This window comes from Onychomys torridus, chromosome 2 (genome assembly GCF_903995425.1).
Source record: "Onychomys torridus chromosome 2, mOncTor1.1, whole genome shotgun sequence".
Lineage (NCBI taxonomy): Eukaryota > Metazoa > Chordata > Mammalia > Rodentia > Cricetidae > Onychomys > Onychomys torridus.
This window is the reverse complement of record NC_050444.1, coordinates 44,403,953-44,419,965: the sequence shown is the minus strand read 5'-3', so window position 1 is coordinate 44,419,965 and position 16,013 is coordinate 44,403,953. Positions and strand designations below refer to the sequence as shown.

At 41.4% G+C, this 16,013-nt stretch overlaps 1 protein-coding gene across 1 annotated transcript in view; it reads right to left on the bottom strand.

Moving 5' to 3' along the window:
- Positions 1-13,005, bottom strand: part of Coq3 (coenzyme Q3, methyltransferase) — a 30,304-nt gene extending 17,299 nt beyond the window's left edge. Inside the window, exon 1 of the mRNA XM_036180093.1 lies at positions 12,876-13,005. Coding sequence (XP_036035986.1) covers positions 12,876-12,984 — 109 coding nt within the window. The 5' untranslated portion in view covers positions 12,985-13,005. The remainder of the gene's footprint in view (positions 1-12,875) is intronic.
- Between the last annotated feature and the right edge of the window lie 3,008 nt (positions 13,006-16,013).

Genomic DNA, 16,013 nt, shown 5'->3' with positions numbered 1-16,013 from the left:
ACATCATGAAAAGACCAAACCTACGAATAATAGGGATAGAGGAAGGAGAAGGATACCAACTCAAAGGCACAGAAAATATATTTAACAAGATCATAGAAGAAAACTTTCCTAACTTAAAGAAGGAAATGACTATGAAGATACAAGAAGCCTATAAAACACCAAACAGACTAGACCCCCCAAAAAAAGTTCCCTCGCCACATAATAATTAAACAACGAAATGTACAGAATAAAGAAAGAATATTAAGGGCAGGAAAGGAAAACAGCCAAGTGACTTATAAAGGCAAACCCATCAGAATAACACCCAATTTCTCAATGGAGACTTTGAAAGCCAGAAGGACCTGGACAGATATAATGCAGACACTAAGAGACCATGGATGCCAGCCTAGACTAATATACCCAGCAAAACTTTCAATCATCATAGATGGAGTGAACAAGACCTTCCAAGACAAAACCAGATTTAAACAATACTTATCCACAAACCCAGCCCTACAGAAAGCACTAGAAGGAAAATTCCAACCTAAGGAAGGCAGATACACCCATGAAAACACAGGCAATAGATAACACCACAGCAGTAAACCCCAAAGAAGAGAAGTACGCACACACTACCACCAAAAAATAAAAATAACAACAGGAACGAATAATCACTGGTCATTAATATCCCTTAATATCAATGGACTTAATTCACCTATAAAAAGACACAGACTAACAGAATGGATACGAAAACAGGACCTATCTTTCTGCTGCATACAAGAAACACACCTCATTTTCAAAGACAGATACCTCCTAAGAATAAAAGGCTGGGAAAAGACTTTCCAATCAAATGGTCTTAAGAAGCAAGCTGGTATAGCCATCCTAATATCCAGCAAAATAGACTTCAAACTAATATCAATCAAAAGAGATGATGAAGGACATTACATACTCATTGCAGGAAAGATCCACCAAGATGAAGTCTCAATTCTGAACATTTATGCCCCAAACACAAGGGCACCCACATATGTAAAAAAAAAAACATTACTAAAGCTTAAATCACATATAAAACCCCACACATTAATAGTGGGAGACTTCAACACCCCACTTTCACCTCTGGACAGATCGGCCAAATTGAAACTTAACAGAGACATAATGGACTTAACTGATGTTATGGCTCAAATGGACTTAATCGATATCTATAGAACATTCCACCCAAACAAAAAAGAATATACCTTCTTCTCAGCACCCCATGGAACCTTCTCTAAAATCGACCACATACTTGGCCACAAAGCAAATCTCAACAGATACAAAACAATTGGAATAACCTCCTGTGTTCTATCAGACCACCATGGTTTAAACTTAGATTTCAACAACAGAAAAAACTACAGAAATCCTACAATCTCATGGAAACTGAATAATGCTCAACTGAGTCACCAATGGGTTAAGGAAGAAATAAAGAAATTAAAGACTTCCTAGAGATCAATGAAAATGAATACACCACATACTCAAACTTATGGGATACTATGAAAGCAGTGCTAAGAGGGAAATTCATAGTACTAAATGACCACATAAAAAAGCTGGAGAAATCTCACGCTAGTGACTTGACAGCACACCTGAAAGCCCTGGAACAGGAAGAAGCAAAGTCTCCCAGGAAGAACACACCAGGAAATTATCAAACTGAGAGCTGAAATCAATAAAATAGAAATAAAGAGAACAATACAAAGGATTAATGAAACAAAGAGTTGGTTCTTTGAGAAGATCAACAAGATACACAAGCCCTTATCCAAACTAACCAAAAGACAGAGAGAGAGCATCCAAATTAACAAAATCAGAAATGAAAAAGGGGACATAACAACAGACAATGAGAAAATCCAGAGAATCATCAGGTCATACTTCAAAAACCTCTACTCCACAAAACTGGAAAATCTAAAAGAAATGGATAATTTTCTGGATAGGTACCACATACCTAAGTTAAATCAAGACCAGATAAACCATTTAAATAGTCCAATAACCCCTAAGGAAATAGAATCAGTCATTAAAAGTCTCCCAACCAAAAATGCCCTGGACAAGATGGTTTCACTGCAGAATTCTACCAGATCTTCAAAGAAGGCTTAATACCAATACTCTTTAAATTGTTCCACACAATAGAAGCAGAAAGTATATTACCAAACTCCTTCTATGAGGCTACAATTACCCTGATTCCTAAACCAAAAAAGATGCAACAAAGAAAGAGAACTACAGACCGATCTCCCTCATGAACATTGATGCAAAAATACTCAATAAAATTCTGGCGAACAGACTCCAAGAACACATCAAAACAATTATCTACCATGATCAAGTAGGCTTCATCCCAGGGATGCAAGGGTGGTTAAACATACGAAAATCCATCAATGTAATACACCATATAAACAAACTCAAAGAAAAAAACCACATGATCATCTCACCAGATGCAGAAAAGGCATTTGACAAAATCCAATACCCCTTCATGATAAAGGTCTTGGAGCGATCAGGAATACAGGGAACATACCTAAACCTAATAAAGGCAATCTACAGCAAGCCAACAGCCAACATCAAATTAAATGGAGAGAAACTCAAAGCAATACCACTAAAATCAGGAACAAGGCAAGGCTGTCCCCTCTCCCCATACTTATTCAATATAGTACTTGAAGTTCTAGCCAGAGCTATAAGACAACACAAAGAGATGAAGGGGATACAAATTGGAAAGGAAGAAGTCAAGCCTCCCTATTTGCAGATGACATGATAGTATACATGAGTGACCCCAAAAATTCAACCAAGGAACTGATACAGCTAATAAAAACCTTCAGCAACATAGCAGGATACAAGATCAACTCAAAAAAATCAGTAGCCCTCCTATATACAATAGACAAAAAGGCTGAGAAGGAAATCAGAGATACATCACCCTTTACAATAGCCACAAATGATATAAAATACCTTGGGGTTACTCTAACTAAGCATGTGAAGGACCTATATGACAAGAACTTTAAGTCCCTGAAAAAAGAAATTGAAGAAGATGTCAGAAAATGGAAAGATCTCCCATGCTCATGGATAGGCAGGATTAACATAGTAAAAATGGTGATCTTACCAAAAGTAATCTACAGATTCAACACAATCCCCATCAAATTACCAACACAATTCTTCACAGATCTGGAAAGAATAATACTCAACTTCATATGGAAAAACAAAAAACCCAGGATAGCCAAAAGACTCCTGTACAATAAAACAACCTCTGGAGGCATCACAATCCCCGGCCTCAAGCTCTCGTATAGAGCTACAGTAATAAAAACAGCTTGGTACTGGCATAAAAACCAACATGTGGACCAATGGAATTGAATTGAAGACCCTGACATTAACCCGCACACCTATGAACATATAATTTTTGACAAAGAAGCCAAAAATGTACAATAGAAAAAAGAAAGCATCTTCAACAAATGGTGCTGGCATAACTGGATGCCAATGTGTAGAAGGCTGCAAATAGATCCATATCTGTCACCATGCACAAAACTTAAGTCCAAGTGGATCAAAGACCTCAACATAAATCCAGTTACTCTGAACCTGATAGAAGAGAAAGTAGGAAGTACTCTTGAACACATTGGCACCGGAGATCACTTTCTAAATATAACACCAGTAGCACAGACACTGAGAGAAACAATCAATCAATGGGACCTGTTGAAACTGAGAAGCTTTTGTAGAGCAAAGGACACGGTCAACAAGACAAAGCGACAGACTACAGAATGGGAAAAGGACTTCACCAACCCCACATCTGACAGAGGGCTGATATCCAGAATATATAAAGAACTCAAGAAATTAGACATCAAAATGCCCAACAGTCCAATTAAGAAATGGACTATAGAACTAAACAGAGAATTCTCAACAGAGGAAGTTCAAATGGCTGAAAGACATTTAAGGAATTGCCCAACATCCCTAATTATCCGGGAAATGTAAATCAAAACGACTCTGAGATACCACCTTACACCTGTCAGAATGGCTAAGATCAAAAACACAGAAGACAGATTATGCTGGAGAGGATGCGGAGCAAGGGGAACTCTCCTCCACTGCTGGTGGGAATGCAAGCTTGTACAGCCACTTTGGAAATCAATACGGCACTTTCTTAGAAAATCGGGAATCCATCTCCCCCAAGACCCAGCTGTAGCACTCTTGAGCATATACCCAAGGAATGCTCAATCATACCTCAAGGGTATTTGTTCAGCTATGTTCATATCAGCATTGTTTGTAATAGCCATAACCTGGAAACAACCTAGATGCCCTTCAACTGAAGAATGGATAAAGAAAATATGGTACATATACACAATGGAGTACTACTACTCAGCAGAGAAAAACAATGACATCATGAGGTTTGCAGGCAAATGGATGGATCTAGAAAAAATCATCCTGAGTGAGGTAACCCAGACTCAGAAGGACAAACATGGTATGTACTCACTCATAGGAGGATACTAGATGTAAAACAAAGATGACTAGACTGCTATACAACTCCAGGGAGGCTACCTAGAAAACGGGACCCTAGGAAAGACACAGGCATCACCCAATGACAGAGAAATGGATGAGATCTACATGAACAACCTGGACGACAGTGGGAGTAATGAAGGGCAAGATTTGAGGGAAAGAAAGCTTAGGGGAGCAGGAGATCCCAGCTGGATCAAGAACAGAAAGGGAGAACAAGGAATAACAGACCATGATAAATGAAGACCACATGAGAAAAGGAACAGGCAGAGTGCTGGAGAGGGCCCCTGAAATCCACAATGATACATCCTCTGTAGACTACTGGCAGTGGTCGAGAGAAAGCCTGATCTGACCTATCTGGTGATCAGATGGCCCAAACACCCTAAAGGTCATGCTGGAACTCTCATCCAATAACTGATGGAAGTGGATGCAGAGATCCTCAGCCAGGCCCCAGGTGGAGCTCCAGGTGTCCAACTGTCAAGAAAGAGGAGGGACTGTAAGAGCGTGATTTGTTGAGACCAAGATTGCAAAAAGCACAGGGACAAATAGCCAATTGAATGGAAGCACATGAATTATGAACCAAAGGCTGTGGAGCCCCCAGCTGGATCAGACCCTCTGGGTAAGTGAGACAATTGAATAGCTTGAACTGCTTGGGAGGCATCCAGGCTGTGGGACCAGGACCTGTCCTTATTGCATGAGCTGGCTGTTTGGAACCTTGGGCTTACACAGGGACACTTTGCTCAGCCTGGAAGGAGGGGACTGGACCTGCCTGTACTGAATCTACCAGGTTTAAATGAATCCCCAGGGGAGTCTTGGCCCTGGAGGAGGTGGGAATGGAGGGGAGGGGATGGGGAGAAGGTGGGAGTGGGGGCGGGAGGGGGAGGACAGGGGAACCCATTGCTGATGTATAAAATTAAAACACAAATATAATAATAATAATAATAATAATAATAATAATAATTTAAAATAAATAAATAAAAAAGAACCCTGCCACAGATAAGCAAGCTGAACACAGCGCCAGCCATGCCCCGGCTGCTTCCAAAATGTAAATCAGATAAGAGCTAGGAAGTACCACCCTCAGATCAACAGCCTCAAATTCAGCTACAGGCTTTGGTGAGATAGTGATTCCTCTGAGGCCCAGTTTAGCAGCACCAGAAGAAAAATCCCACTTTGTCACCCTGCACTGCTCAGAGGACAGCAGCCAGGTACCATATTCATAAAAATGGACCCACCCCAGGAGCCATATTATGGAATAGCCACAGTCTGGGGAACTCCAATTTAGCCTGTCACAGCTCCTGTATGAAGGATTTGGCCCAGAGGCAGCTATAAAAAGCAGGAGGGCCAGGTGAGCCAAAATATCAAGGGTGCAGGAGGCTAGTTCAAAGTGGGAAGTGCATAAGGCAAGCTAGCTCCACTCTCGGTGGTCAGAACCAGATTTCATCAACTATTTCTCTGATACTGAAGTCAGTGGGGAGACACGACACCTCTCTGTCCTTCACTGCTGAAGTTCGTGAACTCTGAAGTTCCAGAGAGGTACACCATACCCACAGTGACACCCCTCCAGCAGGGTGCTTAATACTTAGGAGGCCTTGCAGGTAGGGCAACAGGTCCTTTGCTTTCACTCATCCCAGTGCTGAGGTCACCTCCCAACTCACTTGGGAGACACCCACAAACTAAAGCAGCTGCCCTGTACTGTATCATCTGGAGAGGTTCTGGAGGGTATGACATCTTCCCTGGCCACAGACTATAAAGCTAACTGTGACAAACAGAGGCTTCTTGTACACAAAGAATAAAAACACCTATAGTGAAGATTATTCTGGAAGACACTGGACACTTAAACACCATTCAGCAACATAACCCAAAGACAAGAGCCCCCAAGTTTAACTGGCTCTCCCTCTCTTTGCACTGAACTAGGAGCCTCCAAATTTAAGGAGCCAGAATATCTCTCTCTCTCTCTCTCTCTCTCTCTCTCTCTCTCTCTCTCTCTCTCTCTCTCTCTGTGTGTGTGTGTGTGTGTGTGTGTGTGTGTGTGTGTGTGATGTGTATATGTCCCCACTTCTGGGAGTTCACTCTCTTTCCATCATATGGGTTCCAGGGACCTAACTCGGATTGTTAGGCCTGGTATCAAGACCCAATTTACTAACCCTCCATCATCTTCTTGTTCTATTTATTTATTTAATTTATTTATCTATCTATTTATTATTATGGAATATTTGTTTAACTATGCAAAGATGTGTTGTATTTGTTAAACTTTGTAAAGATGTATTGCTGGTTTACCTTGCCTACCTAAGGCACCTGATTGGTCTAATAAAAAGCTGAACAGCAGACAGTGAGAGAGAAAGTACAGATGGGACTTCCAGGCAGGAAGAGGAAGTAGGAGGAACTTAGGCTGGGTGGGTGATGGGTGCAAGAAAAAGAGACACCAGGGAGATGCCAGGGGCCAGCCAGACAGACATGGAGAAAGCAGCAAAGTAGGACATACAGAATAAAAGAAAGTTAAAGGCGAGAGGAAAATTAAGTTTAAAAAGTCAGTGAGACAAAATGCTAAGGCCAGCATTCATAATTATAATAAGTTTCCGTGTCTTTATTTGGGAGCTAGCTGGCAGCCCAAAGAAAATTCCAGCTACAATCTACCTATCTACCTATTTATTTATTTTACATGTGTGAGTGTTTTGCTACCACATTTGTCTGGTGCCCACAGAGGTCAGAAGAGGCCATCTGTGCCCCTGGAACTGGAGTTACAGATGGTTGTCAGCCACTCTGTAGCTGCTGGGACACAAACCCGGATCCTCTGAAAGAACAAGTGGTCTTAGTCACCAAGCCATCTCTTCAGCCATCCTTTTTTATTCTCTGTGTGTACCTGTCATTTCTCTTGACTTCATCTAATTTTATTTGTCCTTCCCCCACTCCTCCAATTAGGGGCCGTCATTTTTCTTGTCCTTATCCTTTGCTTTTCTCCCCTTCTCTATACTTGGTAGTATTTTGACTTTATCTTCTGATATGTGAGTTTTCTTGTGGAGACACAAATAAATGTCTACTCAGCCCAGAAAGGGAATGAGAGACATTCCACCAAAGTCCATTTTTGTGTGTGTGTGTGCATGAATAACAGACCAATAAAGCTGTAATGCCACAGAAGGCCCCTGCTCTCTAAATATGACCCTAATTAAGACAACTCTAGGACATCGCCTTCCTCCTTAGCAAGGGGTACAGTGGGGACATGCCTGTCTTCCATCTGCTTTTGTCAAGCTTTAAAGTTTTCCAAACACTCACCAGCACAGCGTTTGGCTTTTCATCAGTTTCCCCCAGGAACTCCAGCTGGCACAAGGCTGCAGTACTCAGTTTCAGCTAATGGGACCGGCCCCATTGTTTGCTTTCCTGCTCTTTCATCTCCTCCTGAGGGCTTTAGCAAGACACCAGGCTAGACCACTCAGGGCTGCCAGAGCCTAGCATAGGATTCGGCAAAGCCACTAAAGCCCCTACTGAATTGACTTCCTTAACTTTCCTATGGACATAGTTCTGTCTGGCCTGAAGAACTGGACATCAATTCCACTTCTCTTGTTCTCACTTCCCTGGTAATGCATGTCCTTCCCATACTGTATCCTATTTCCTGATCTTCATGCAGATCGTAGTGGAATAACTAAGTGTTCCTAATGGCTTGTAATAAGCCTGTCCACCAGGAAATGGCTCTTCTTGTATTGCCTCAGGTTATTCAGCCTTTGTGTAAAGAAAGGATAGGTGGTTCTATTATTTAGTTTCTCTGCCTCTACAACACTCAGACTAATCCCCTTCATGCTCATGAAGCTGTAAGACAAAGCCTGTGACAGGCTTTCATTGCTTGTTCAAAAGTCTTTTCCAGAGGTGGGTGTGTTGGCACATGCCTTTAATCCCAGTATTTGGGAGGCAGAGGCAGGTAGGTCTCTGCTGTGGAATAATCCTTTTGTACACTGTGTGAATATATGTTGGTATGGTTGCTTTAATAAAGAAGCTGATTGGCCAATAGCTGAACAGGATAAAGTTAGGCAGGAAAGCCAAACTGAGAATGATGGATGAGGAAGGCAGAGTCAGGAGTCACCAGCCAGATGCAGAGGGAGCAGGAGATGAATGTGCCATTCTAATAAAGGTACCACCATGTAGTAGAGTGTAAATAAGGAATACGGGATAATTTAAAATGTAAGAGCTAGTCAGTAATAAGCCTGAGCTACTGGCTGAGCATTTCAAATTACTATAAGTCTCTGTGTGAAAATCTGGAAGTAGTTCCCAGGATGAAAAAACTCCACCTACAGGTCTCTGTGAGTTCAAGGCCAGCCTGATCTACATAGTGAGTTCCAGGATATCAAAAGCTACATAGTGAGACCCTGTCTTGAAAACAAAGTCTTTCCCAAGCCATGCAGTTGACAGAATACTTCTTTGCATCATCTTCTGGACTGAGCCATTCCTAAGGTCCCTATCTACATGATCAGTCATGGATTTTCTCCTTCTCTTATTAAAGACTGGACCTGAAGGCTATTGTCTATCACCTTTACCTTGATCTCTCTTTCTATGTGGCTCTTCCCAGAGGTTCCAAGTTTTTGAATCCTAGGAAGGGCTTCTTAGCACATATCCAACCTGCACTCTCTTTCACTTGAATCTTGCCAACTGTGGGAAACAACACACCTCCATTTCTCTTTTTTTTCCCCAGATTAGTGACAGAGGCTAGAAACAGCATGTTTGGGGGTTTGCTTGCTTGCTTTAAAAAAAAATAAATAAATGTAATTCCTCCCTTACTCCCACCAGCTCTTTCTAGAAGACAACTGAGCCTCATATGTATGTCATATTGCCCAAAACAAAGCCTATACCACTGAAGCCACAGCCTGCTTAAGACACTCACCCATACATTCTACTTTCAGGGACTGGTAAACATTTTTTAGCCCACTAGCTGTTTAGGGAGCATTCCCATAACTCAGGAGGTAGAACCCACTCATCAAGAAGACACCATGTGGTTACTGGAAGTTGAACTCAGGACCAAATATCTTAACAGAACAAAGGCTGTATACAACAAACCTATAGCAACATTACACTAGATCCAGAAAAACAGATTGCCCCAAAATCTGAAATGAGGCTAGCTTGTCCTCATACTCTCTGTACTCTTATATCTCGATACTCCTATTGACTGGAGTGTTTAAGGTCTTAGAGCAGTAAGACATAAGAAAGAACAGAGATACAAACAGGACAGGAAGAAGTCACAGTATCACTATTTGCAGGCTACATGACTCTGTACTTAAAAGACTCAAGATCACACCAGAAAGCTCTTAGGTAAATGCTTTGAGCAAAAGAATAGAATAGGAAATCAACATAGAGAAAGTTATAGCTTTTAATTCTATTTTTTCATTTGCATGTATGTGTATTCATGTGAGTGGGTGTGCATGTCCATGCATGCATATTGGAAACTAGAGGCCAATGCTGGTGTCTTCTTCAATTGCTCCCTACCTCCTTTCTTCAGACAGCGTTTCTCACTGAACCTGTTGTTCATCAACTGGCTAGAATGGCTGGCCAGTGAGCCCCCACAACTCTGTCACCTCTCATTCCCAGTGCTCATGTGACACCCACATGCCACCATATCTATCTTTTTTCATGGATGCGGAGGACACCAACTTAGGGCCTTACGTTTTCACAGTAAGCACTGCACCCATTCACTAAGCTATCGCCTAAGCTCTTATATATCAATAATAAATTTGCTGAGAAATCGGGGTGGGAAAGAGGGTCACATTCACTAACACTTAAAACAAACCTAGGAATAATCTAACCAAAATAGTGAGAAGATCTCTACAGTGAAAATTTTAGAACACTGAAGAAGTTGAAAAAGGCACTAGGTGGAAAGATCTCCTATGTTCATGGCTAGACCAAATTACTATGGTGGAAATGGCTGTGTTACTGAAAGGAATCAACAGGTTCAATGCAATCTCCATCAAAATTCCAATGAGAAAAGCTAGGCGGTGGTGGTACACACCTTTAATCCCAGCACTTGGGAGGAGGAGCCAGGCAGATCTCTGTGAGTTCGAGGCCAGCATGGTCTACAAAGCAAGTTCCAGGAAAGGCGCAAAGCTACACAGAGAAACCCTGTCTCGAAAGAAAAAAAAAAAAAGAACTGGACAGTGATCCAATGCATGGCGATATTATAATTTATCCAAGCAGCTCCTTATTAATGAGCATTTAGGTTTTTTCTTTTTCCTAATACCAAACCATGGAATTGAATTGAAAATCAAAATGTGTGCACATTTGCAAGTTTGCAGTTGCCACTCACAGACACTGAATCAATTTATAATATATATTTGAATGTCTAGTGCCTGGTGACTCACACTGACCACCCACACAATGTTAATTATATATTTTTATCCTTGATAATTGGTGAAAATGGTTTACTAATGTAGTTTAAATTCATCATGGGTGAGGTAAACTATCTTATCTTGAATACGATGATCATTTGCATACTACTTTTGTCTTTTTGTGGTCTACATGCTTTTTTCACACTCCACAGTTTCATTATTGTTGTTCTTATTTGTTTGTGCTGCTTGTTCTGAGATCAGGATCTCACAGTGTATTCCAGCTGTCCTGGAACTGTAGGGTGCAGGCTGGCCTCAGGCTGGCCTTAGGCTGGTTAAGATTTGTTTTAGTTTTATGTGTTTGCCTGCATGTTTATTGTGTGTGCCCCATGTGTGCAGTGCCCATGGAGGTCAGAAGAGGGCACGGAATTTCCTGGAACCGGAGTTACAGACAGCTGTGAACAACCAGGTGGGCACCAGTCAGCTTCTAGCATCCATGCTGGGGAGCTCACAAACACCTGTAACTCCTTTGTAGAGACTCTGCTGCCCTCTTCTGGCCGTCATAGACACTTTCACACACAGGGCAAACATTAAAAAGCTGGGTGTGGCAATGTACACTTTCAATTCAAGCACTTGGGAGGCAGAGGCAGGCAAATCTCTTGAGTCCGAGGCCACCTTGACCTACATAGTGAGTTCCAACTGTTTCAAGATGGTTACTTTCTAGGAGTATACATGGCTTTTCATGAGCTTGTCATGTCCTAAAACATTGATCTCACTGCTGTGCTTCCTTCCTGGCCTCCAACCATATCTGTTCTCTACCTCATTCAAGACTTTCCCTAATTCCAAGTATAGATCACATGTTTGTCCTATAAAATTTGTAGGTTTTATTGGTTCTTTTTTAAATTTCTGATTATAAAGGCATACATTGTGTGTGTGTGTGTGTGTGTGTGTGTGTGTGTGTGTGTTTATGACTGGAGAGATGGCTCAGACTGTTTTTCTTGAGCACCTGGCTTCCTTTCCTGTCAGCGATAGGACAACTCATAATCATCAGTAACACCAATTCCAGGGGCTTCAATGCCTTCTTCTGGCCTCTGAGAGCTCCAGATACCCACATGGTGCACAAACACACATACAAGCAAAACACCCATACACATAAAGTAAAAATCTTTAAAAAATAAAATAAAATAAAATAAAAAATAAGTTTAGAAAATAAAAGCATATAAAAGATGGTAAAATGATACAAAATCACCTATCCCTATATTTGCTAACGTTAGATATGTATTCCCAATTTTATGACTAATATTGATTTATATACCATGCTCTCTTAAAATTATCCTAATAATTTTTTCAGGTGCATACAAATGGATTTAAGAAGGCTTTGTTGCCTTTATTGTCATATTAAAATTACCAACACCACTCTACCATATAGTAGTCATTTTCATGTAAAGGATGAACCTAATTTTCTGTTTACTACTTGAAAGTTCAAAATCTACAGCACCAAATGCAATTAGTTGCTTTAAACAAAAATCTTATTTCCAACAGATGAATTGTTATTAATCAGGAGCATAAACGAGGCTGCGGGGCAGTAGAGGCACACACTTTTAATCCCAGAACTCGGGAGGCAGATCTCTGTGAGTTCCAGGCCAGCCTGGACTGTTAGAGAAAACCAAAACCAAAAATTCTTTGGCAGGGGTGGTAAGATAATGAGCAACAAAATAGTGACTCAGCGATATGTGATCAGCAGGTGTGTTTTTCTTGATCTGGTAAGGAGAGGAAGAGACACCTCCAGGCTCCAGGAAATGGAATGCTGGCGCCCGGGGGCCTGAAACAAGGGTTCAAAAAGGCAAGGGTCGTAGGCTACGTGGCGGGGGCCCACAGGAAACGCGCTCCGATGCTCAGATCCTTAGTTCTCAGCTTTGTCTCGGCTTCTGCGAACTAGAGGATCGTAGCCACTGGAGAGGGGAACACCTAGTCCTGGGGACAACCAGGGTGAGGACGGTGGCCGCAAAGCACTTTTTAAGTTGAACCAGCACGGAGCCCGCGACTGCCCTCCGCTGCCCTCCGCGCCTGCGCAGAGCCGCCAGCGGCAAAGGGAGGATTCGGAAAAACCTCCGCACCGACACTCACCCGACCATGCAGTTACACGAGGAGGCTGGGCTACTGCGCTGGGACACCCAAACCCAAACGTTTCTAAAAAACGAACCCCACGAGAGCTCAGCCTTCGACCTCTCCACATCGCGACAAGAATCCCACTCCTTTTCCGGTCCCTCCTCACAACAAATCCCCTACACTATGGTTCCGATGCCCACAATCGCCATCTGCTGCCGGCTTTTGAGTTTACAGTACATTTAATGTGAATTGTGGCCACTGTTGAATAATTCGAGTTCATCTACCAACTTATGTCAATGAAACAATAAAATCTTCCTTATAGTATAAAAAGGCCATGAAGATCTTCTATTCCTACTACTTAACTCCTACGTATCACTGTTTGGATTTCATATTTACCAGGCATCTCCCCAGAGACGTATGAATTCTTGAAAGACCCTGACTCTAATACTCGAAATCACTTAAGTATGAACGCACTTCGTCCGAGAGCAGAACTCTTTCTTTTCCAAGGCACTCAAGTATCACAGAGAATAAAAGTCCAAATTTAAGGTACATTTTCTGAAACTGATCTAGTATCTGTACAAAATACATCACATGTAACAGGAAACTTAACACTGTTTAGACAAAGATCAGTATATAACATTAATTCTGACTGTACATGCCTTGTCAACTTGACATTTTGGTCCAGGGAATGTGGAGCCTCACTTGAATTGCCTTCATTAGAATGGATGGTGGGTTTGTAAGTGAGAATATTGATTGATTTATGTGGGAGGGTACAGTCCTCCGGCAAGTGGTCCTGGGTTGTATCAGAAAGCCCAATAAGACAGTAAGCAGCTTTCATTTATAGATCCTGCCCTGACTTCCCTCAATAATGGATTAAAATCTCTAAATGCTTTTCTCAAAATGCTTTTTAAAAGGTCAGTGTTTTATCATAGCAACAGAATGCAAACAAGGCAATTTTTTAAAAAGGAGACTTTCCTCATGAAAGAATGGGAAATTTCTAAAATTTAGGGAATCATTCTACATTTTCAACAGGCAGTGTCATTCTTTGAATCAGTGAGATTTACTAAGCTCTCATTTATATCTCCTGAGCGAAAATATTAGCCGAGGGGCTGGAGAGATGGCTCAGTGGTTAAGAGCAGTGGCTGTTCTTCCACAGGTCCTGAGTTCAATTCCCAGCACCCATATAATGGCTCACAACCATCTGTAATGAGATCTGGCACCCTCTTCAGGCCTGCAAAGACACATGCAGGCAGAACACTGTGTACATAATAAATAAATCAAATCTTTAAAAAAATATATATATTAGCCAAGGAAGAGCAGATGCAGACTTTTCAGCTGCTGTATCATATTCAGAGTTCCTGCGTTTGGAGATATATGGCCATTTCTACAAATGAAGGCAGAAAGTTCTATACAAAAGTAAACTTATGAACAAGCTGTAAACTAGTGTATACATATTTTAGAAAACTCAACACCTATTTACATTCATAGTATGTTTTCTACAGTTTTTCATCAAAATGAATGTTTATAATGTCTGTAAAAGTTAATGTCTATAAAGGTTTTATCCTTTGAACTACACCCACTTAGCTGAATGGGTTTTTGTATTTACTCAAAAATTATCACGGGTTGGGGATTTAGATCAGTGGTAGAGTGCTTGCCTAGCAAGCGCAAGGCCCTGGGTTCGGTCCTCAGCTCCACCAAAAAAAAAAAAAAAAAAAAAAAAAAATCACTTGGCAACTCTAAGAAACTCTAACCTGACAAATTCTATTTAAAACTGAACTTAAAGGGAAACTGGAAAAATGGCTGAGGAGGATCCAAGTTCAGTTTTCAGCACTTACATTGTGACTCACAACCACCTGTAACCTAGGGCACCTAACACCATCTTCAGGCCTCTTTGGGCACCCTAACACAGAATACACATTCATTATAATTAGTTCAGTTTAGAAATTTCAATACATTAAATAGGTTTTTTAAGCCGGGCAGTTAGTGGCACATGTCTTTAATCCCAGCACTCAGGAGGCATAGGCACAGGGTCTCTGAGTTTGAGGCCAGCCTCATCTACAGAACAAGTTCCAAGACAGCCTGAGAAACACTGTCTTGAAAAAACAAGGAAAAAAGCCAGGCAGTGGTAGCACACGCCTGTAATCCCAGCACTTGGGAGGCAGAGGCAGGCAGATCTCTGTGAGTTCAAGGCCAGCCTGGGCTACCAAGTGAGTCCCAGGAAAGGTGCAAAGCTACACAGAGAAACCCTGTCTCGAAAAACCAAAAAAACAAAAACAAAACCCAAGGAAAAAGTAGTCAACAAGACAGTCTACAAAGGCAGAAGACATACACATTATCTTAATGGGTGGGGCCTACCTGTATTCCACAAAAACACTTTAATTCCTACTCTAGAGAATGCTGAATCTTTTAAAAGGCTTCTCCCCCCCCCACGTTTACTTTGCATGTGCAGGCACGCAAAAGCAAGTGTGGGAGGGTTACAGAACAATATTATTTGTTTAACAATATTGATACTCAATGATTTTATTATTAAAATGAAAATAATATTTCACTTGAAGATTGATCTAAAACTATTTTAAGGTATGAAAAGGGGATGAAAGAACAGCTTTCAGAGTTGGTTCTCCTTCCACCATTTGGGTCTGAGGATTACTCAGGTCACCAGGATTTGCAGCAAGCATCCTTACCTGCTGAGGCAACTTACAATAGCCCTGAAGAGAATCAATCTACCACTCACTCTAATCTATGCTTGTGTGTGTGTGTGTGTGTGTGTGTGTGTGTGTGTGTGTGTGTGGTATGTGTAGGCTAGATAGAGTGTTTTACCCCCTGGGCCAGGAGTTACAGCAGATTGCCAGCCACCTAGGAGTCTGTGAGCTGGGAAGTGAACCTGGGTCCTCTGTAAGAGCTGCAGCAAGTACTCTTGACTACTGAGGCATCTCTCCAGACTTTCAAAAGAGAATCTCTTAAAAACAGTTCTCATTAACCAATTCAGACTGAATGTCTCAAATATGGGAGGTATTCGGTTTTTGAAAGCATCATTTTTTTAAAGGATTTCATAACCAAAGTTTACATCTAATTAGCTTTCATGTATGATTTAGCATTCACACCCTACATTATGCAAGCCCTATCCTAAAATTATTTTCCCAGATAAACACTATGTCA